This window comes from Bufo bufo, chromosome 1 (genome assembly GCF_905171765.1).
Source record: "Bufo bufo chromosome 1, aBufBuf1.1, whole genome shotgun sequence".
Lineage (NCBI taxonomy): Eukaryota > Metazoa > Chordata > Amphibia > Anura > Bufonidae > Bufo > Bufo bufo.
In genome coordinates this window covers 438,987,927-439,012,571 of record NC_053389.1, presented here as the reverse complement: position 1 = coordinate 439,012,571, position 24,645 = coordinate 438,987,927, and the positions used below count along the sequence as shown (strand labels likewise).

Sequence of the window (24,645 nt, the reverse complement as noted above, 5' to 3'; positions counted from 1 at the left end):
CCAATCACTACGTCCATTTTGCCAACTTTTGTGCCCATACCCGATAGAGCAATTCATTTCATCAAAGGACCATCTATTCTGTCTATCGGGCCAAGCTGGGCAGTCCATCTTTAGGGAGGGCGAATGCAGGTATTTTGCATTAGATAGTGGTGTGACTTAGACAGACTAGGGACATCTAGGGTATAGTCCCAGCAGTGTGTCCCTCTGCCTTGGTACTCACGTACCCTTCACCCTATCTATTTCTTACGCTATCCCTGTTTATGGTTCCTTCCCGTCTCCGTCTATTTTTTCAGGAGACTAGTGTAACCAGTGGTTACAGATATATTCTCTTCTTTAGTGTCTATATTTAAGGGCCTATCTTTTTATTATTGACATAATTAAATGTTAAGTTTTAAACCAAATGAAATAAGCTACCCACAACCTGTTAATTTGTTCTTGATTAAAAGGGTTTAGCTCGCTATTTAGTGATTATAGCCTGACCCGCTGAAATACGGTTCTGTAAACTACATTCATTTCTTTTTGGAGTATGGCTGGCTTCCTCTCCATTGGCGTTGACAAAACACAGTTGCTCTCTGATGCCAATGAGGTTTTCTCAGAGAAGACCTTGACACAGAGCAAATACGCACCTTCATTTAAGGCCGCTTTCAAGGACCTTACCAAGGTTTACAAGGAACAAATATCCTCATGGTGGGAGATTCAATCATTAGAGAACTATTTGAAAAATAAGATCGTACCCAGAGGACTGAGGATTACCCTAACTCCAGCAATCAGATGTAGGTCTACCTCTCTGATGAGCAAGTGGGAGGACGAGGCTACAAAAAGCTCTCTCAGATTTATGCATATATTGCTGGAAGAAGAAAAGGTTAACCTGGTTAAATTGGACGGAAAATTAAAAGATCAAATTGAACTCACACAGAAATTTGGGGGAGAGACTGAGTTTGCTAACAAGGAACTTCAATTGAAGAATACTGTTGACAAATTTCAGTTTCACCTCAAGGAGCGGAAACACCGCCAATTTAACCGGGACCTCCAAGATTTTAGGGACAACCGGGTGTACTCCATGCTAGATCGCAATATATCACAAACGAAGCGTCCTGAGGTGGATATCACATCTAGTGACACTGAGGCCTCTGAAAACGAAAGGGAGGGGAATCAGACATCTGGAGGGAGAGGTAGGGGCTATAGGAAAGTACAAAACTTTAGAGGTAGAGGGGAGAGGAATAATCAGAGAGGTAGGCAAGATCAAGGTGGGTCTGATTTTTTAGATACACCATACCCCCTGCGCAATCGAGGGACTCAAAAATCACCACCCCAGACCAACAGGCCGTTAGGCAACAAAACCAGATAATTAACCTCTCTGATCAGTTACTTCAGGGTTCAGAAATGAACATACTCTGTAAAGGCCTTTCATTTGTTCCTACCCCTAATTTTAACCTCTTCAATTGGGTTAGAGATATCCATCTCTTTGCTCGTAAACTTAGATGGCGGAAACACTTTGCGCTCATCGCAAGGCGGGAGAGCAAAGAGATGGGTATCTCACCTGATATTCTTCAAGATGTCCGCCTCTTGTTCAGTTTGAGCGACAGTACCCCCCACGAGGGTAAGGGTCCCTTCACTGGACTCAAAAATAAGAGCATAAAGATGCCTCCCCTGGGGGATCCAACATGCATAGACGTGTTCGTCAACCAAGTTTGTCGTGATCTATCTAATCTTACCTCTTTGCAGGGGGGCTTTAATTGTAGCATCAGTGAATACAAAGCATTGCTAGATCTTGAGAAGAAGAAAAATCTCACCATCAAACCCTCAGATAAGGGGGGCAATATTGTCTTGATGGACACGGATGACTACAGAAAGATGTGTAAGACCCTTCTCGATGACAAAGAGACATATGAGAGACTTGGGGGTGATCCTACAGCCGTCTATCAGAAAGATCTAATTGATATATTGCGACAGGCAAAGACTGATAATTTGATATCTGGGGATGAACTTGATTTTCTTTATAAGAAACACCCCATGGTAGCCACATTCTACAGCTTGCCTAAAGTTCATAAGGGGGGTACCCCGGTCAAAGGGCGCCCAATTGTGTCAGGCGTCAATAGCCTGACCCAAAATTTAGGAATCTATTTGGATCACATCCTGGCGCCTTTTGTGAAAGCACTGCCCTCATACCTGAGGGACACGAGTGACCTCCTTGGTCGACTAGAGGGAATCAGTCTAGAGGCGGACACATCATTAGCCTCAATTGACGTTGAGGCCCTCTATTCCTCAATACCCCATGATCTAGGTATGAGGGCAGTACAATCATTTCTCCTCACTAGGGGACAACAGTTCTATCCACATAATGGCTTTGTCCTGCGACTGTTAAACTTTGTCCTGACGAGGAATTATTTTCTGTTTGACGGGGTCCTCTACCACCAGCTCAGGGGCACTGCGATGGGGAGTTCATGTGCCCCGTCGTATGCAAATTTGTTCCTGGGCTGGTGGGAGAGGACATTGGTCTTTGGTGACACTCCCATCATACACTCTCCATGCATCGTTACTTGGGCAAGGTTTATTGATGATGTCTTTGTTGTCTGGAAAGGGGAAGAGCGAGATTTCTGTGATTTCGTTAAAAATCTAAACGTGAATGACATCAACATGAGATTTACTTCAGTCTTTGAAAAGGACACCCTACCCTTTCTTGATATATTGATCTCAAGAGACAGGAAAGACGCACTACAAACAAGCACTTTTAGGAAACCCACCTCCACCAACTCACTCCTACACTGGAGTAGCCATCATCCCTTTCCCCTGAAGAAGGGAATACCGGTGGGACAGTACCTGCGCATTAGGAGGAACTGTTCCACCTGGGAAGCCTTTAAAGAACAGGCAAATGACTTGAGAAGTCGTTTTCGGGAGAGGGGTTACCCTGATAAAGTGCTTAAACTTGCCTTCAAGAGAGCATGTGAAAGTAAGCGAGAGGATCTCCTTCATCCGAAACCGAAAAAAACTGGGGATGGCTTTATACGCCTCATAGGCACGTTTGATGATGCCTCAAATGAAATCAAACAGATTTTGAGGAATCACTGGGAGGTCCTCCTAATCGACCCGGACATCAAAAAGGTGCTTCCTGAGCGGGTACAGGTCACATATCGTAGAGGCCTGAGCCTCAGGGACCGCCTAGTGCACAGCCACTACAGTGAGGCACGTGATCTTAAAGGGACATGGCTTCAGCGCCCGATCGGTTGCTTTCACTGTAGTGGCTGTGTGGCATGTCGATACGTTACACAGGGACGGTCATTCCGTGCTAACGTCACTGGTAAAACCTACCTAATTAAACATTTCATTAATTGTCGCACTCAAGGAGTAATCTACAGAGCGAACTGTAGATGCGGCCTTGAATATATAGGGAAGACCACCCGTGAATTGCGACGAAGAGTGGGTGAACACCTTGGTGATGTGAGGAATGACAGAGATACGTCCCTGGCAAAACATGTCAACATGATGCATGGAGGTGATGTGTCATTTTTGAAATTCATGGGAATTGAGACCGTTGTAAGACAACCCAGGGGGGGAGATTGGGACCGGAGGATTTTACAGAGAGAGACATGGTGGATCTTCCATCTTAAAACAGTTGTGCCTACGGGTCTAAACGAACAACTGTCGTTCAGTTGTTATATAGATCCATAGTGTCTCTCCCTGACAACTGGACATACTATCCGACCATATCTCCCACCTCCTGTACCCACATAACATTAACAACAAATATGAACTGTAGGATAAAATAAGCTTCCTTTATTTTTAACTTGGTTTGGTTATTTACGGAGGATGAGCCCCCCTTTTTCTTTGAAGGGGTGCGACAGCCACTGCTGGCAACGCTATTAATTTTGAGGAACTACCTTAGAAACTTCAAGATTCCACTATGCGAACTGCAAACTAGGCACACAGGTGGACACTATATTGTACTTAGGTGGTAGCAAAAGTTGGGCCAAACTTGCCCTTTGACCCGATCTTTGCACCATAACACACCCGCCTCACACATGCGCAAGAGAGAGTGTTCGCCGTAGGATCAGTTACTAGTCAGACGGCCGGTTGCTGGGTTACCTGCTTTGTTTGGATCTCGGCTTCATTAATGAAGCTGGTTAGCCGGATGGTTGCCTGGCGACAGTACACGCCTCTATACACCGCATCATAGGAAGAGGTACGGTCATGTGAACTCAAGCCGAACAGCTGAGAGATCACAGGATGACGGCACGGCATGACGCTGAGGGGGCGTAGAGTAGGGGCGGGGCTACCTGGCCTTTTTAAACAACCCGCGAACGCGGCTTCATTGCCACTGCTACACGCGGGACGCCAAGGAGCACCTTCCACCTAGCGATATCTGGGAACGGTTGTCATTTAGAACTGGACAGATAAGTGTACTACGCTGACATACTTATTCATTATAGTGATTCAGTATGGCTCATATTTAGCACTGTACGGATCTTTAACTTATGCTGGGGGTTACAACTAGCATGGATCTGTTACACTGCAAACGAAATTGACACCTTGACTCATCGTTATTTATTTGTAATCTTATATGTGGTGTATTCACTATATTTGGATTTAAGTCACAGCAGTCTATGTATCTCGATAGACCGCTGCGATTAAGTGACACAGGATTGTTCATGACTCACTATCCGGTTTGTGACATATAACCGGATGGTGGTTGATATATAGTCTGGGTCTACACAGGACTCAATATCTGGAACTAGATACCATCCTGTGTCACGTGCTTTGGTTGGAAGAGGTACCCCTATATCAAGGAGCCTCTTGTATATAATTTTGTCCCCTGATGAATCAGACATCACTGAGGAAACGCGTCGGGACACTGTATCTATTCTGATTATTACCATCTATTTGTGGTTGACATTGACCAGGTTCTGCGATCCCTCACAACGGCATTGCCATCCGACCTGGAATCCAATCACTACGTCCATTTTGCCAACTTTTGTGCCCATACCCGATAGAGCAATTCATTTCATCAAAGGACCATCTATTCTGTCTATCGGGCCAAGCTGGGCAGTCCATCTTTAGGGAGGGCGAATGCAGGTATTTTGCATTAGATAGTGGTGTGACTTAGACAGACTAGGGACATCTAGGGTATAGTCCCAGCAGTGTGTCCCTCTGCCTTGGTACTCACGTACCCTTCACCCTATCTATTTCTTACGCTATCCCTGTTTATGGTTCCTTCCCGTCTCCGTCTATTTTTTCAGGAGACTAGTGTAACCAGTGGTTACAGATATATTCTCTTCTTTAGTGTCTATATTTAAGGGCCTATCTTTTTATTATTGACATAATTAAATGTTAAGTTTTAAACCAAATGAAATAAGCTACCCACAACCTGTTAATTTGTTTTAGGTTCCTGTCCTATACGTTCTAAAAAGCAGCCAGGGAATTGACAGCAAGGAAAACTAGGTTTTCTCTTTGCAAGGGTTTTGTTAAAAACCTGGTTAGAAGGGCCTGGCTGCTTGGGGCAGGGAGAGTTGGGTGGGTCCCTGCTCCAATTAGCCACTCCAGGTATTCAGTGTAACTGTGGCTAATCACCTTGGAACCTGAGTGTGCTATAAAAGGGCAAACAGCTCACTAGCTGAACTCTCTGCTCCTGGGAAGAACCCTTATGTGTGAGTAAAAACAACAGTGTGTTTTGTTGATGGAGCTGGGCACAAGGCTCAGTTTCATGTAGTTAGGGACTACTACCTGTCTAGAAGTAGTGGCCAGACGGCCAGGTATTTCATTTGTTTTGAACTGTTTTGTTTAATTCTTTTTCTGCAAAAGTCAATAAAACTGGCTGAGGCCAGTTGCACCATACTTGCTTGGACTGGACTGTGTTTTATGTGCCTATAGCGCCCGTCTATCCCAGGAGACGGCGGTCCCGTGAGCTAATCCCGCTACATATGGTGGAGGATGCGGGCACAAAAAATCCAGCAAGTTTTATGTCCTGGGTTAAGTCTGCTGTTCTGAAAAAAACAAACAGTGCAGATATGGAGGAAGTGCTGAAACAGCTGATCCAGGCTAACATACAGCTCCAAAAGGCGAATGCTAACCAGCAGGAAACCAATCGGTTGTTCATGGAGACTACGCAAGCTGGTTTCAGAGAACAGCAATCGCTTAATAAAAGTCTGGTGGAGCAGATAGCGGTGCTGGCTGAAAGGCCCCATGTCCAGGAGGAATCCATCTCTGTTGGGAGGAGAGTGCAAGCTTCCCTTCAAAAAATGGTAGCAGGGGATGATGTGGAGACCTACCTCACCATTTTTGAAAGAGCCGCTGAAAGAGAGAAACTCCCAGCCGAACAGTGGGTAGACACCCTTGCTCCTTTCCTGAGTGGGGAGCCACAGAAAGCCTACTATGATTTGAGTGAGCAGGATGCCAGACAGTACCCAAAACTGAAAGCAGAAATTCTCGCTCGCTTGGGTGTAACATCTGCGGTCAGAGCCCAGCGAGTGCACAACTGGACTTTCCAATTGGATAAACCAGCGAGGTCGCAAATGTATGATCTTTTTCACCTGGCTAAAAAATGGCTACAGCCAGAGGTATCTACAGCCACTCAGGTGGTGGAAAGAGTGGTCCTGGACCGGTTTGTTTGTGCTCTACCAGTTCGGATACAGCGCTGTGTGGGACAAGCGGACCCCAGGGATGTGGATCAGCTCGTCGCCCTAGTGGAGCGGTATCTGAACACCGAGGAGTATCTCCAAGACCTCTCTCCTACTTGGCCGGCCCCAGGGAGCCAGAAGTCTACTGATCGCGGTAAGACTGTTCCTAATCTAAAGGGGGCGAGGGAGGGCCGTAAAGTAGGAACTGAGACCGACCTATTAGCCAGACCTCTTAAGCCAGTTAGCCCTAGACAGCCTTGGGCGTTCAAAAACATTGTTTGCTGGCGATGTCAAGGACTGGGCCACGTGGCTGCCAACTGTCCTTTGGCTGAGCCTATGGAGTGTGACAGTGGGCGGAGGAGGTCATTGTTTGCGGGACCTGCCTACTCTGCCTTGCCGACCCCAGATATGGAGCGACAAACTTGCAGCTTGGTGATTGAAGGACACTCAGTTCAAGCTCTGTTGGACTCTGGTAGTCTAGTGACTCTTGTGCATGGCAGCCTGGTGGACACTAGGAAGCTGCAAAAGAGACAGATGGGGGTCATCTGCATACATGGGGATACAAAAGAGTACCCCACTGCTATAGTCTCTTTTGAAACCCTGTGCGGGAAAGTAACCCATGAAGTGGGGGTTGTAAACAGTCTGTTGCATACTGTCATTGTGGGGTGTGATTTTCCTCTGTTTTGGAAAATGTGGAATATGCTTGATAAGTGTTTAAGTGGGTCTGCTGTAGATCCCATTCCCCTGGCTGAGACTGAAAATGTGCAAACAGTAGGGGTGACCCAGAGTGAAACCGAGAATTTTCCCTTAGCAGTGCTTGCAGGTGATACTGATGATGTCCTGGAAATTGGTCTCCCTGACTTGCCAGTCTCCAATGATAACTTTGGGACAGCTCAACTCAGGGACCCAACATTAACCCACGCATGGCAAAGTGTGAAAGTAGTCAATGGGGTACCTCAAGATACTGGGGTAGAGAAAATATTTCCCCATTTTTCTATAGAGAATGAACTCTTATATAGAGTTGATGAGCAAAATGGGCAGGTTGTGGAGCAACTTGTGGTCCCAAAATCGCATCGCCAAAAGGTGATGGATCTAGCCCATTCACATGTGCTAGGAGGGCACTTGGCCTATGAAAAAACCAAAGACCGGATTTTGCAGAGGTTTTATTGGCCCGGGGTACATAAAGAGATAAAAGAATACTGTGATTCATGCCCAGAGTGTCAATTACACAACCCGGTAGCGACCTTTAGGAGTCCGTTAGTACCACTCCCGATTATTGAAACTCCCTTTGAGAGGATTGCAATGGATTTGGTGGGACCTCTTGTTAAGTCTGCCAGAGGTCACCAATACATTTTGGTTGTCCTTGATTATGCTACCCGCTATCCTGAAGCAATACCTCTAAGGAAAACCTCTGCAAAAGTGATAGCCAAGGAGTTGTTCCAGATGTTTACTAGAGTGGGCATACCTAAAGAAGTACTCACTGACCAGGGGACGCCCTTTATGTCAAAGGTTACAAAAGAGTTGTGTAAACTGTTGAAAATAACTCACTTGCGTACCTCAGTTTATCATCCCCAAACGGATGGATTAGTTGAAAGGTTCAACAAAACCTTAAAAGGGATGCTCAGAAAAGTGGTGGCACAGGATGGGAAAGACTGGGATTGTCTTTTACCATATCTTATGTTTTCTGTACGGGAGGTGCCTCAAGCATCTACCGGATTTTCTCCGTTCGAGCTAGTGTATGGTCGGCACCCTCGGGGTCTTTTGGATATTGCCAAAGAGACCTGGGAGAGTGAGGCTACACCCTACAAAAGTGTGATTGAACACTTGTCCCAAATGCAGGAAAGGATTGGAAAAGTAATGCCCATTGTAAAAGAACACTTGCTGCAGGCCCAGGAGAGTCAGTCCCGGGTTTACAACAGGTCGGCTAAAGTAAGAAACTTCAACCCTGGGGATAGGGTATTAATCCTTGTCCCCACAGTAGAAAGTAAATTTTTGGCCAAATGGCAAGGACCTTATGAAATAGTTGAGAAGGTCGGAGAGGTGAATTACCGGGTTCACCAACCAGGTAGACGTAAGCCCTACCAAATTTATCATGTGAACCTGATCAAACCCTGGAAGGACCGAGAGGTGTTAGCAGCTTACAGCAGTGGGAAAAAGGAATGTAGCTTTGAGATACCAGAGGTAAAAATTGCAGACACTTTGTCAGGATCTCAAACCCAAGAGGCAAAGGAGTTTGTAATAAAAAATAAAGATGTATTTTCTGAGCTACCTGGTCGAACAGATATAATTGAACATGATATTGTAACCGAACCAGGGGTCAGAGTCAACCAAAAGCCTTATAGAATACCTGAGGCTAGACGTAAAGCTGTCTCCCAAGAAGTCCAAACAATGCTTCAGTTAGGGGTTATAGAGGAATCCCATAGTGACTGGTCTAGTCCTATAGTCTTGGTTCCCAAACCTGATGGCACCATACGTTTCTGTAATGACTTCAGGAAACTGAACACTGTCTCAAAGTTTGATGCTTACCCAATGCCTCGAGTGGATGAGCTGATTGATAGGCTTGGTAATGCTAGGTTCTTTACCACATTAGATCTTACAAAAGGTTACTGGCAAGTACCGTTGACTGAGGGGGCCAAAGAAAAAACTGCTTTTAGTGTCCCTGATGGCCATTTTCAGTATGTAGTCCTTCCCTTTGGTTTGCATGGGGCCCCGGCCACATTTCAGAGGATGATGGACAAAATTTTAAGACCACATCGTAGATACGCAGCTGCCTATTTAGATGATGTGATAATCCATAGCACGGATTGGGAAAGTCATCTACCCAGGCTAGAAGCCGTCCTGAATTCTATTAGGGAAGCAGGGTTAACAGCGAATCCAAAAAAATGTGCCATTGGGCAAGAAGAGGCAAAGTACTTGGGGTACATGATTGGGCGAGGAGTTATAAAACCTCAAATAAACAAAGTGGAAGCCATCCAGAGCTGGCCAAGGCCTTTGAACAAAAAACAAGTCAGAGCATTCCTAGGTTTAACTGGTTATTATAGGCGTTTTATTGAAAATTTTGCCAGCATTGCGAGCCCTTTAACAGACCTTACAAAAGGGAAGGATTCAACCATGGTCAAATGGACCACGGAAGCGGAACAGGCCTTTCAGAACCTGAAGCAGGCTCTATGTGCCCACCCAGTGTTAGTCACACCAGATTTTAAAAAGGAGTTCATTGTGCAAACAGATGCCTCGGATGTTGGTATAGGGGCTGTGTTGTCGCAAGTAAGGGCTGGGGAAGAGCATCCTGTAGTATACCTGAGTAAAAAGTTAAATGAACATGAAAAGAAATACTCCATTGTAGAAAAGGAGTGTTTGGCAGTTAAGTGGGCCATAGAAGCTCTCAGGTATTATTTGGTAGGGAGAACATTCAAACTGGTAACTGACCATGCCCCCCTTAAATGGATGTGCCAAAACCGTGAGAAAAACAGGCGAGTGACCCGATGGTTCATGTCTCTTCAAGATTATAGTTTTACAGTTGAACATAGGCCCGGGCGTCAGCTTGGAAACGCAGATGCCCTGTCCAGGATGTACTGTTTAAGGGCACAGAGTGTTCCTACCCCAAGGTCGAAACAGGGGGGGAGGATATGTGACAGGACCAGGGGGAAAGTGGTGGAAGGAGTCTACATTTCACCTAGGTTCCTGTCCTATACGTTCTAAAAAGCAGCCAGGGAATTGACAGCAAGGAAAACTAGGTTTTCTCTTTGCAAGGGTTTTGTTAAAAACCTGGTTAGAAGGGCCTGGCTGCTTGGGGCAGGGAGAGTTGGGTGGGTCCCTGCTCCAATTAGCCACTCCAGGTATTCAGTGTAACTGTGGCTAATCACCTTGGAACCTGAGTGTGCTATAAAAGGGCAAACAGCTCACTAGCTGATCTCTCTGCTCCTGGGAAGAACCCTTATGTGTGAGTAAAAACAACAGTGTGTTTTGTTGATGGAGCTGGGCACAAGGCTCAGTTTCATGTAGTTAGGGACTACTACCTGTCTAGAAGTAGTGGCCAGACGGCCAGGTATTTCATTTGTTTTGAACTGTTTTGTTTAATTCTTTTTCTGCAAAAGTCAATAAAACTGGCTGAGGCCAGTTGCACCATACTTGCTTGGACTGGACTGTGTTTTATGTGCCTATAGCGCCCGTCTATCCCAGGAGACGGCGGTCCCGTGAGCTAATCCCGCTACAATATATATATATATATATATATATATACAGTACAGACCAAAAGTTTGGACACACCTCATTCAAAGAGTTTTCTTTATTTTCATGACTAAGAAAATTGTAGATTCACACTGAAGGCATCAAAACTATGAATTAACACATGTGGAATTATATACATAACAAACAAGTGTGAAACAACTGAAAATATGTCATATTCTAGGTTCTTCAAAGTAGCCACCTTTTGCTTTGATTACTGCTTTGCACACTCTTGGCATTCTCTTGATGAGCTTCAAGAGGTAGTCCCCTGAAATGGTTTTCACTTCACAGGTGTGCCCTGTCAGGTTTAATAAGTGGGATTTCTTGCCTTATAAATGGGGTTGGGACCATCAGTTGCGTTGAGGAGAAGTCAGGTGGATACACAGCTGATAGTCCTACTGAATAGACTGTTAGAATTTGTATTATGCCAAGAAAAAAGAAGCTAAGTAAAGAAAAACGAGTGGCCATCATTACTTTAAGAAATGAAGGTCAGTCAGTCAGCCGAATAATTGGGAAAACTTTGAAAGTAAGGGCTATTTGACCATGAAGGAGAGTGATGGGGTGCTGCGCCAGATGACCTGGCCTCCACAATCACTGGACCTGAACCCAATCGAGATGGTTTGGGGTGAGCTGGACCGCAGAGTGAAGTCAAAAGGGCCAACAAGTGCTAAGCATCTCTGGGAACTCCTTCAAGACTGTTGGAAGACCATTTCAGGGGACTACCTCTTGAAGCTCATCAAGAGAATGCCAAGAGTGTGCAAAGCAGTAATCAAAGCAAAAGGTGGCTACTTTGAAGAACCTAGAATATGACCTATTTTCAGTTGTTTCACACTTGTTTGTTATGTATATAATTCCACATGTGTTAATTCATAGTTTTGATGCCTTCAGTGTGAATCTACAATTTTCATAGTCATGAAAATAAAGAAAACTCTTTGAATGAAAAGGTGTGTCCAAACTTTTGGTCTGTACTGTAGATATATATATATATATATATATTTATAGATGCTTGGGGCACATCCATAAATATATATACATACATATAATTTTTTATTTTTTTTGTATTGTGCAAATATGATCTTTAGAAAAATGATAGCCCTGATTTATCAAGATTAGCGTGTGCTACCCTGTACTCTGTCAGCCACTCCAGCTCTCTGTGCGGCGGAATGAAATCGGAAGCAGCTCGAAGCTGCCGTAGAGTTCAGTCATTATTTATAGACTGTTGGAAGACCATTTCAGGGGACTACCTCTTGAAGCTCATCAAGAGAATGCCAAGAGTGTGCAAAGCAGTAATCAAAGCAAAAGGTGGCTACTTTGAAGAACCTAGAATATGACATATTTTCAGTTGTTTCACACTTGTTTGTTATGTATATAATTCCACATGTGTTAATTCATAGTTTTGATGCCTTCATAGTCATGAAAATAAAGAAAGCTCTTTGAATGAGAAGGTGTTTAAACTTTTGGTCTGTACTGTGTATATATATATATATATATATATATATATATATATAAAACAAAGTATAGGTCTCGACATGACGTTATTCTCTGTTTTATTCTTACCAGTCCCCCTATATCGTTTTATTCCTACCAGTTCCCCCATATATTTTTATATTAAAAAACTGAAAATTTATGGCAAAAACCCATCTATGCATTTATCCACGGTATTTATTTATTTACATATTTATTGATCTACTAATTTATTATAGTACAGTATTTATCACAGTACACTAAGTATTAGAGTACATTAGACTGAAGGTTATAATGTTTTATGGTATAACCACCCGTTTTGTGGTACAACAACCTGTAATATAGGATATCGCCCACCCAACTAGATCCAATACTAGATTACCATAATATCGCAACATACATTGTCAGGGTATAGCTTGAACTCAAGAATCCCAAACCACATCCCTAGTCTCTAAATCCAACCCTTTTCACACCATTTTAGACCCTGATTTTATTTTATTGCTCTCATGACTTGCCTAGATCCCATGACCATCATTGTACTTTTACACCTACATTATATACACATGGGGACCATATATATAAAAATACGAAAATATGAGAAAATAAGAGGGGGGAAAAACGAGACAATCAGTACATCTATTTTTATTCATTTTACTGATCTTTTATGCACCGTCTCTGAACTTTAAAAAAAAACTTCCTAAAAAAACACCACAACCATTCTTTTCCAAAGAGGCTCCTTTATATGCCCCAACAACAAATTTGAACATTGTTATCCTAGTAAAGACAAGATATATAGATACCCAGCAACCAAGGAAACGCAGCTTGGAACGCACCCTCACCGAAACTCAACTTCCGGACCTGCGCACCTGCTCAAAGTTCCTGGGCATGCGCACGAGCTATGGATGCGCTCCAGACTGACACGCATCAGTTTCGGTCGCACCCTTCCGTCATGCGCACCTCCACAACCCGGCACTTCCGCCTCCGGACTGACGGGAACTTTGCAGAGAAGGATCCTCCCACATATTTTTGACAGTCTTTTTCTCATTACCCTTGGGGTATAAATACCCCATACATGTATACTATATGCAATATGCTCCTGATGAAGGGACGTGCCTGTCCTGAAACGCGTTAAGCTGGATTTTATGCTGCAATAAAGACAACTAAACAGAAACCCCTTTGTGATTGGATGCCTTCACTTGTAACATCCTAGAAGTGATCCAGGCTGGGGGGGTGTTAGGTTTACAGATGTATTATGCTTATCCTGATAAACCGCCCCCCTCGTGAAGTGAGTAAAAGTCTATGATACCTCTGTATATTATATGATACACGTATCTTTTTTTATACACATTTTTTAACGTCGATGTTATACCTACCTGCTATCTATTGGCTTTTTGGTTCCACGGACGTCGGTCCCCTGGACACCTACCCACGCCACATCTATTGCACGAAGTGTTTCTACTATTATATAGACCACTCAATAGAAATCCAAGTTTTATTATATTATTAGTATTATTTATATACCATATACAGGATATTTGTCACGGGGTTCCGAAGGTGCACTCGGTCCCCCATTGCCCACAGAACTGTTGCTTAGCTTTTGGAATGAGGTTCTGTGTTTGACCTCATTCCCAGGGCGGCTTTACTAGCTGGGTGGCTCCCTGCTCCTAGTCTGCCTTGAGCGCCGAGCTGATCACTCGGTGCTCGACTGGTTGGTCTGTCGGTCATGTGACGCTGGCCACGTCACATGACCCTCACTCCCCACTATAAATACAGGCAGCCTGCTGGCTACAGGTTGCCTGTTAATTTCTAGGTTCCTGGCTATTTGTTGGACTACTGAATATTTACCTGATCCTGTTCCCTGACGATCCTCTGCCTGCTCCTCCTGTACTGCGCATACATCCTGGTATTGTGACCTCGGCTCCCACCTGACTACTCTCTTTGGACTCCTCTTGTACTTCGCTACTCTCCTGGTATTTGACCCCGGCTTCTCCTGACCATTCTTTGCTTAATCCGTTGTACTGCGTAACTCTCTTGGTTCTGACCCGGTCCGTTCATGTTCCGTATTTTGTCTTGTCTGTCTTCCCTGCACATATCCTAAGTTAGGGACTGCCGTCCAGTTGTCCCCTGTCATCAGGACTCGTGAGGCAAGTAGGCAGGGCCAGGGGTGAGGGTGGAGCGCAGTGGTCACTACCCTTCCCCCTGTGTGTGTGTGGACGTGACCGTTACAGATTAACAGGCCCAATAACCACTGTATCATGAATCCTCTTACTACCCTGACTGACCATGTCTCTAATTTGACACAGAGGGTGCAGGAGCTAGGAGAGAAACTCCGTTCTTGTGAGTTAGGGCAAGGTTCTTCCACTCCTCTGTCCTCCAGTCCATATTTTGAACCCCAGATCAAGCTCCCAGAACCCTTTTCTGGAGACCGGAAGAGGTTTCTCTCCTTTAAGGAGAATTGCAAACTCTACTTCCGTTTGCGCCCCGTGTCCTCCGGTCCCGAGAGCCAACGCGTGGGGATTATCATTTCTCTACTACAGGGTGATCCCCAGGACTGGGCATTTTCGTTACCTCTGGGGGCCAGTTGTCTAACTTCTGTGGAGGGTTTTTTTCAGGCCCTGGGTACCCTCTATGACGAACCAGACAGGGCCCTGGTAGCCGAGACAGCTCTTAGGGCACTGGTTCAGGGCCATCTCCCTGCGGAGGAGTATTGCACCCAATTCAGACGGTGGTGTGTCCCCTCAGGATGGAATGAACCAGCCCTGAAGAGTCAGTTTAGGTCTGGTCTATCTGATAATTTAAAAGATCTATTGGTCAATTACCAAATTCCTGAGACCTTAGAGGAGATGATGACCCTAGTTGTCCGACTTGACAGACGAGTAAGAGAGAGACGACAAGAACGACAGTTCTGTTCTCAGATGGTGGTCCAGCCAGAGGCCTTTTCCAGGGACAACACTGAGGTCTCCACCGAGGAACCCATGCAGGTTGGCATGACCCGGGGTAATCTTCGTCGCAGACGCGGAGAGTGCTTCTACTGTGGAGATCCTGGCCATTGGATCAACAAGTGTCCTAAGAGGGTTCTCTCTGACAAGTCTTCAAAGGCAAGACAACCTAAAGACCAGGTACACCCTGATTTTTCTAAAGGTAAGCTTTTGGTACCCATAACAATTTCTCTGGGGGTTAATAAGTGGCCGGGTAAGGCCTTTATTGACTCCGGTTCAGCGGCCAGCTTTATTGACTTTGAGTTTGCTTGTAAATTGGGTATTCCAATGTTTGCTTTACCTACACCTATCCATGTCATGGCTATTGATGCTACTCCCCTGATTGGTGGTACGGTGAGGTCATGTACCTCTGAAATTTCTCTGTCCGTGGGTGTGTGCCACTCTGAGAGATGTTCTCTTCTAGTCCTGGAGAACCTACCGGTTGAGGTGGTACTAGGGTTGCCTTGGCTCCGTTTACATAACCCCACAATTGATTGGTCCAAAGGAGAGTTGGTGAAATGGGGACCTAAGTGTGACTCATGCTTGTCCGTGGTCCAGGCTGGGGTTTCAGTAAGGTCTAATACATTACCCTCTCTTATTAAGGAATATTCTGATGTGTTCTCATCCCTTACTCCAGAGGTTCTACCCCCCCCATAGACCTTATGATTGCGCCATAGAGCTAATTGAGGGTGCCGAATTTCCTAAAGGTCGAATTTATAATCTTTCAGGGCCCGAACGCAAGGCTATGGAGGATTATATTAAGGAGAGCCTTGCTAAAGGGCATATTAGACCTTCAGTCTCTCCTATGGGAGCAGGGTTTTTCTTTGTTAAAAAGAAGGATGGTGGTCTTAGGCCTTGTATTGATTACCGGAGATTAAATAAAATCACTGTCCAAAATAGATACTCTCTCCCATTGATTCCGGATTTATTTAACCAGGTTTTGGGGGCAACCTGGTTTTTCAAGATTGACCTGAAAGGGGCATACAATCTAATCCGAATCAAGGAGGGAGACGAATGGAAGACAGCGTTCAATACTCCGATAGGACACTTTGAATATCAGGTGATGCCTTTTGGACTCAGCAATGCCCCAGCTGTGTTCCAAAACTTAATGAACGATATTCTTAGGGAGTTCTTAGGTAAATTTATTATTGTCTATCTTGACGACATTTTGATATTCTCTCCTGATTTCGAATCTCATGTGTCCCATGTCAAACAAGTATTAGAGGTGTTGAGGGAGAACCAGCTATCCGCTAAGCAAGAGAAATGTGTCTTTGGTGTACAGGAGATACTGTTTCTAGGGCATGTTTTGACTCCTCACGCCTTTAAGATGGATCCTGGTAAGGTTTTAGCAATTAAGGAATGGGTAAGGCCTTCATCCTTAAAGGCTTTACAACGGTTTTTGGGTTTCGCTAATTACTACCATAAATTTATCATGAATTTTTCTGTAATTGCTAAGCCATTGACCGACCTTACTAAGAAAGGGGCGGATTTGGAGAATTAGTCTACCAAGGCCATTTATTCATTTGAAACATTAAAAAAGGCATTTAGTAGTGCTCCCATTCTGATCCAGCTTGATCAGGAGAGACCCTTTATTGTGGAGGTGGATGCGTCCGAGGACGGCGCAGGAGCAGTCCTTTCACAAGGTCCTGCTAGCCTCACTAATCTGAGACCGTGTGCCTTCTTCTCTAGGAAATTCTCTCCCACGGAGAGAAACTACGACATAGGGAATAGGGAGCTGTTGGCCATTAAATGGGCATTTGAGGAGTGGAGACATTTTTTGGAGGGGGCAAGGCATCGAGTAACTGTTGTCACTGACCATAAAAACCTAATGTTTCTCGAGTCCGCTAAGAGGTTGAATCCCCGACAAGCCCGATGGGCTCTGTTTTTTACCCGTTTTGATTTCTCCATTACGTTCAGGCCGGGAAGTAAAAATGTGAAGGCAGACGCATTATCGCGGAGCTTCCATAGTGGAGCAGCTGTCAATCTCATTGATAATCAATTTGCAATAACTCATGGTTTCCAGGTATGCACTTTGGGAAAGGATATTCCTGTTTTTGCTATTGATTCCGCTCCACTTTCTCAGAAATCATTAAAGGGCATAGTTCACAATATCCGTTTAATTGTGAGTGATGCTCATGTTGAGGATGTGTCATGTTTCGTCCTTAGCGGTTTGCCTACTCCTCTAGTGTTGGGGCTACCCTGGCTCACTAAACATAACCCCACCATTGATTGGCAAGCGAGGCAAATAAATGGTTGGAGTGACTTTTGCAGAGAGAATTGCCTCATGACATCTGTTTCTGAGGTTTCTACTAAGACTGTACCACCTTTCCTCTCTGAATTTTCGGATGTCTTCTCTGAGAGTGGAGTTCAGAATTTGCCCCCGCACAGGGAGTACGATTGCCCTATTAATCTCATCCCAGGCGCCAAGCTGCCTAAATCTCGTTTATACAATCTTTCCCAACCTGAGAGGGTCGCTATGCGTGCTTATATCTCTGAGAGTCTGAGAAAAGGACACATACGACCCTCGAAGTCACCTGTTGCCGCTGGTTTTTTCTTTGTTAAGAAAAAAGATGGTTCTTTAAGACCTTGTCTGGATTTCAGGGAGCTGAACAGTATCACTATTCGTGACCCTTATCCGCTTCCTCTGATCCCGGACCTGTTTAACCAGGTTGTTGGGGCTAAAGTCTTTTCCAAATTAGACCTAAGAGGGGCATACAACCTGGTCAGGGTCAGAGAAGGAGACGAATGGAAGACGGCTTTCAATACCCCTGAGGGCCATTTTGAGAATTTGGTTATGCCTTTTGGTTTGATGAATGCCCCAGCCGTTTTTCAGCATTTCGTGAACAGCATTTTTTATCATTTAATGGGAAAATTTGTATTAGTGTATTTGGATGACATTTAGATTTTTTTCTCCTGATTTCAAGACTCATAAGGAACATTAACGTCAGGTCTTGCTCATCCTGCGGGAGAATAAATTATACGCGAAACTGGAAAAATGTGTGTTTGCGGTTCCAGAAATTCAATTTCTGGGGTTTCTTCTCTCCGCTTCTGGTTTTCGCATGGACCCCGAGAAGGTCCGCGCTGTGCTTGAGTGGGAGCTTCCTGAGAATCAGAAGGCGCTAATGCGTTTTTTGGGCTTTGCCAATTATTACAGGAAATTTATTTTGAATTATTCCTCTGTTGTTAAACCACTCACTGATATGACCAGAAAGGGGGTAGATTTTTCTTCCTGGTCGGTAGAGGCGCGTAAGGCCTTTTCTAATATCAAGGAGAGTTTTGCTTCCGCTCCCATCCTGGTACAACCTGATATTTCGTTACCCTTCATAGTTGAGGTTGATGCTTCTGAGGTAGGGGTGGGTGCGGTCTTGTCTCAGGGTTCCTCTCCTGCCAAATGGCAACCATGTGCCTTTTTCTCGAAGAAACTCTCCTCCGCAGAGAGAAATTATGATGTGGGAGATACGGAATTGTTGGCCATCAAGTTGGCTTTTGAGGAATGGCGCCATTGGCTAGAGGGAGCCAGACACCCTATTACCGTGTTTACTGACCATAAAAATCTGGCCTACTTGGAGTCAGCCAAGCGTCTGAACCCGAGACAGGCCAGATGGTCTTTGTTCTTTTCAAGGTTTAATTTTGTTGTCACGTTCCGCCCTGGGGTTAAGAATGTGAAGGCAGATGCCCTGTCACGTTGTTTTCCGGGAGGTGGGAATTTTGAAGACCCGGGTCCCATTTTGGCTGAAGGTGTGGTGGTCTCTGCTCTTTTTCCTGAATTGGAGGCAGAGGTGCAGGCAGCCCAGTCATAGGCTCCTGATCTTTGTCCTCCTGGGAGGTTGTTTGTGCCTCTCGCTTTGAGACACAAGATTTTTAAGGAACACCACGATACGGTCCTTGCTGGGCACCCGGGGGCAAGAGCCACACTGGATCTCATCGCTCGGAGATTCTGGTGGCCTGTGCTTCGTAAGTCGGTTGAGGGTTTTGTGGCAGCTTGCGAGACTTGCGCTCGTGCCAAAGTCCCTCATTCACGGCCATCAGGTCCTCTCCTTCCCTTACCCATTCCTTCCCGTCCTTGGACACATCTGTCCATGGACTTCATAACGGACTTGCCTCGTTCCTCGGGGAAGACTGTGATTCTGGTGGTGGTGGACCGTTTTAGCAAAATGGTGCATTTCATCCCTTTTCCTGGTTTGCCCAATGCTAAGACGCTGGCGCAGGCATTTATTGACCACATTGTCAAATTGCATGGTATTCCTTCAGACATAGTCTCTGATAGGGGCACGCAGTTTGTTTCCAGATTCTGGAAGGCTTTCTGTTCTCGCTTGGGGGTTCGGTTGTCGTTCTCTTCTGCTTTCCACCCGCAGTCGAATGGCCAGACGGAGCGCGTCAATCAGAATCTGGAGACATATCTGCGCTGTTTTGTGGCGGAGAATCAGGAGGATTGGTGTTCTTTTTTGTCCCTTGCTGAGTTTGCTTTAAATAACCGTCGTCAGGAGTCCTCTGATAAGTCACCATTTTTTGGTGCATATGGGTTTCATCCGCAGTTTGGGACTTTCTCGGGAGAGGGGTCTTCTGGTTTACCTGATGAGGACAGATTCTCCTCGTCTTTGTCATCTATTTGGCAAAAGATTCAGGATAATCTAAAGAGCATGAGTGAGAGATATAAGCGTGTGGCAGATAAGAGACGTGTGCCTGGTCCGGACCTGAATGTTGGTGATCTGGTGTGGTTGTCTACCAAGAATATCAAATTGAAGGTTCCCTCCTGGAAGTTGGGTCCTAGGTTTATTGGGCCTTACAAGATCCTGTCTGTCATTAATCCTGTTGCCTACCGTCTTGATCTTCCTCAGACTTGGAAGATCCATAATGTTTTTCATAAGTCCTTATTGAAACCTTATGTTCAACCTATTGTACCCTCGCCTTTGCCTCCTCCTCCGATTATGGTTGATGGAAATCTTGAATTTCAGGCCACTCGTCTCATCAGGGCTTTCCATAGGTCCCATCCTGAGAGGGCCCTGAGTGTCCGGAGTCCACTCGTAGAGGGAGGGGTACTGTCACAACCAGACAGTTGAGAAGCTCTGACAGGAGCTTTCCAGATCCTCCTCCTTGAGTTTCTTTGTTTTGGTTAAGTTCCTCATCTCGTTAGTCTATCTCAGCTGTCATGCAGTTGGACTGATTACTGCCCTTTAAGTTCCTCCCCAGAATGCAGTAGTGTGCGGCTTATACAACTTCCTGGAGTGTGTGTGCATGCTGTTCCTAGTTCCCAGTCCACAGTCCCCAGTCGTCTGCAAGATAAGTGCTGTTTATGTATTTATGATTTTCTGTCTGCTGGATTTTCAGGTGACCCTGACTCCCTCCGTGTCTGTGTAGGGAGCCGGTGGTCGGGTCCCCTCACTATTGTAGGGTCTTCAGGTGTAAGATAGTCGAGGTACGTGGATATGCGCCCATCCACCTTTGGGGTGGTCGCATAGGCTAAGCAATAAGGGAGAGCGGCAGGTCTCATGCAGGGGTCTCCCTTTTGTTCCTTAGTTGTGGATCCAGTGAGTCATTGTTTATATTGTATTGTCTTGTTTCCTGTACACCATCCGTGACACCAGGGATGTCAAGTCCTACGTGTCAGCCTGTGAGGTTTGTGCCAGGTCTAAGACACCTAGGACTCGCCCTGCGGGTAACCTACGACCCCTACCCATTCCGAGTAGACCCTGGTCCCATATCTCGATGGACTTTATAACTGACCTACCGCTGGCGGAGGGTAAGACTGTGGTTTGGGTAGTGGTCGATAGGTTTAGCAAGATGGTTCATTTCATTCCCCTGTCTAAACTTCCGAATGCTAAAACCCTGGAGAGAGATTGTTCGTTTACATGACATCCCGGAAAATATTGTTTCGGACAGGGGTGTGCAGTTTGTGTCCAAATTCTGGAGGGCCTTCTGTCAAAGATGTAAAATTTCGTTGTCTTTTTCTTCCGCCTACCATCCTGAGAGTAATGGGCAGACTGAATGCCTTAATCAGTCTGTGGAACAATTCCTGAGGTTGTATGTTGCTGATGACCAGCAATTATGGGTCAAATTCCTTCCGTTGGCTGAATTTGCTCTGAATAACCGTGTCAATTCTTCTGCTGGGGTCTCCCCTTTCTTTTGTAACCATGGTTTTCATCCCCGTTTTCATTCTGGGTCGTCCGTCTCCTCCTCTAACCCTGAAGCTGATAAACTCTCCTCCGAACTGTGCACAGTTTGGGCCCGGGTTCAATCGAACCTAGAAAAGGCTCAATGTTCTCAAAAACTCAAGGCCGATAGGAGACGTTCAAGGGGGGTAAACTTTCAGGTTGGGGATAAAGTATGGTTGTCCTCCAAGAATCTATCTCTCAAGGTAACTTCTAAAAAATTTGCTCCTCGTTTTATTGGACCATATAAGATCACGGAAGTGATTAACCCGGTATCTTTTAGGTTGGAGCTGCCTGAGTCATTCCACATTCATAATGTGTTCCATAAATCTCTGCTTAAAAAATATTTTAAACCGGTAGTACCATCAAAAGCCTCGCCTCCGCCAGTTCTTGTTAATGATGCTGTCGAGTATGTGGTGTCTAAAATAGTGGATGTCAGGAAGGTGCGTAATTCCTTGCAGTACCTGATTCACTGGAAGGGGTATGGACCTGAAGAGAGATCTTGGGTACCTGCCAGGGAGGTTCATGCTCCTAGACTTGTTCGTAAATTTCATTTAGAACACCCTGAAAAGCCATCGCCTGAAGTCTTGGGTCCGGTGGCCCCTCGTAAAAGGGGGGGTACTGTCACGGGGTTCCGAAGGTGCACTCGGTCCCCCATTGCCCACAGAACTGTTGCTTAGCTTTTGGAATGAGGTTCTGTGTTTGACCTCATTCCCAGGGCGGCTTTACTAGCTGGGTGGCTCCCTGCTCCTAGTCTGCCTTGAGCGCCGAGCTGATCACTCGGTGCTCGACCGGTTGGTCTGTCGGTCATGTGACGCTGGCTCCCCACTATAAATACAGGCAGCCTGCTGGCTACAGGTTGCCTGTTAATTTCTAGGTTCCTGGCTATTTGTTGGACTACTGAATATTTACCTGATCCTGTTCCCTGACGATCCTCTGCCTGCTCCTCCTGTACTGCGCATACATCCTGGTATTGTGACCTCGGCTCCCACCTGACTACTCTCTTTGGACTCCTCTTGTACTTCGCTACTCTCCTGGTATTTGACCCCGGCTTCTCCTGACCATTCTTTGCTTAATCCGTTGTACTGCGTAGCTCTCTTGGTTCTGACCCGGTCCGTTCATGTTCCGTATTTTGTCTTGTCTGTCTTCCCTGCACATATCCTAAGTCAGCGACTGCCGTCCAGTTTTCCCCTGTCATCAGGACTCGTGAGGCAAGTAGGCAGGGGTGAGGGTGGAGCGCAGTGGTCACTACCCTTCCCCCTGTGTGTGTGTGGACGTGACCGTTACAATATTGGCGCTAGTTTTGGGTTTCCAGGAATAGGTGGTTTTGGGTGGGATATCACCACCCATTAACCCTCCTATCTCCTCTGGCGCCTCAAGTTTTTCGGGTCTTCTGGATTCACTTCCACTAGATCCGATTAACCCTCAAACTTTCTTTTATCTTTCGTACCCCACTAGTGACAGTGACCCAATCTGAGTGTGTACCGTTAATAACCACCCTCTGTTTTCTATCACTGAGCCAGTTACTTACCCACATACAGACGTTTTCTCCCAGTCCGAGCATTCTCATTTTATATACTAACCTTTTATGTGGTACAGTGTCAAATGCTTTAGAGAAGTCCAGATATACAACATCCATTGATTCGCCGCAGTCAAGTCTAGAACTTACCTCCTCATAGAAACTGATTAAATTAGTTTGACATGACCGATCCTTCATGAAGCCATGCTGATATGGCATTATTTGCTTATTTTCATCGAGAGCCTCCAAGATAGCCTCTCTTAGAAAACCTTCAAACAGTTTACCCACAACAGATGTCAAACTTACCGGCCTATAGTTTCCGGGCTCTGTTTTTTGATCCTTTTTAAATATTGGCACGACAATTGCTATGCGCCAATCCTGTGGAACACACCCTTTCAGTATAGAGTCCTTAAATATCAGAAATAAGGGTCTGGCTGCGCTTCTTCTCAAAGGTCCTGCAAACATCCTGTCACTGTTAGGACATTGCCTCGTTAAAAGTGTGCCCCTTGGCGCCTGCCATGACAAAATCATTTAGTACTGCTCCCGGGCCCCTTCCTTATAGCTATGGAGCTGGTGGCAACGAATCAGCTCAGCATCAGTTCTCTCTAAATCTCCAGACCTCCCCTAGCAATGTCAGGATGACAGCTCTTGCCCTTGGGTATGGTCAAAGTATACCAACGGGTCACTCTGCAGGCCCTGCATCACACACCATGGCCTTCAGCCCACTGCATCCTCGGCAGTGGACAAACCACTTGGGCCTTTCAGCCTACCTGTGTTCTCCCAGTGAACACACTATTTTCTAGTTAACCAAAGTGCCTCTGATGGACAGGTCCAGTCCTAACTTGTCTCACAGACCAACCACAAGTAAACTTGATTTTGAAAGATTTTCAGAAAACAAAATGTAATACATTATACATATTGTTGTTTTATTTCAGATTAACAGGTCCGAATTTCGGCTTGTACTGAAAAAGTTTAATATTCCTATGACAGCTGTAGATTTGGAACACTTACTTGCCAGGTAAGTACCTTGACTTTATGTAATAATGAACACCAAATACGGCCAGTCCGCATAAGAAACAATAAATACCTTTATTCATACATGTTACATAAAAAACAATAAAATTATGTTGGTGGTACAACCACACATGGGGCAAGGAAATTGCCACACAGGAGATAGCCAGAAGTAACAATGAGTGTACAACAAACAAATAGAAATATGGGGTCACCGCACAACATATCATAAATACATTGCATAAAGTGCTGGACTGCGGCTGAAGAGTACCAAACCACCAAGTCTCTACATAAACATGAATGTACCTGTAACCAAAGTCTGTATCTCCCTCGTCCCGATGCGCGTTTCGCCTAATGCTTCATCAGGGGCAGTGCTGATTTGGGCTAGTCCCTCCCTACTTATATATACCCTCCCCTATAACAAAACATAAATCCCACCTGAGAATGTTCCAGCCGAACCATTTCCTGCCGCCAACTCTGGACCGGAAATGACGTCCTGCGCTCCAGACTGGAGAGCACACGTCATCATGTAAGGCCGGAATGTGCGGCCCGGCAGCAAGTGCCTTAACTACTCCCCCTATGTCGTCAACACACGCTGCGCTCCAAGTAGGCATGTAATGGAACGCAGCGTATGGTGAGTGGACTGTGTATGTCAACCAAGGTACTGTTATATATTTCAGCATGAATGT

General features: G+C 45.4%; 1 protein-coding gene across 1 annotated transcript in view; it reads left to right on the top strand.

Annotated features, from left to right (window-relative positions):
* LOC120987066 overlaps positions 1-24,645 on the top strand; it is a 133,189-nt gene that overhangs the window by 63,495 nt on the left and 45,049 nt on the right. Inside the window, exon 7 of the mRNA XM_040415703.1 lies at positions 23,881-23,963. Within this exon, the coding sequence (XP_040271637.1) occupies positions 23,881-23,963 (83 nt within the window). The remainder of the gene's footprint in view (positions 1-23,880; positions 23,964-24,645) is intronic.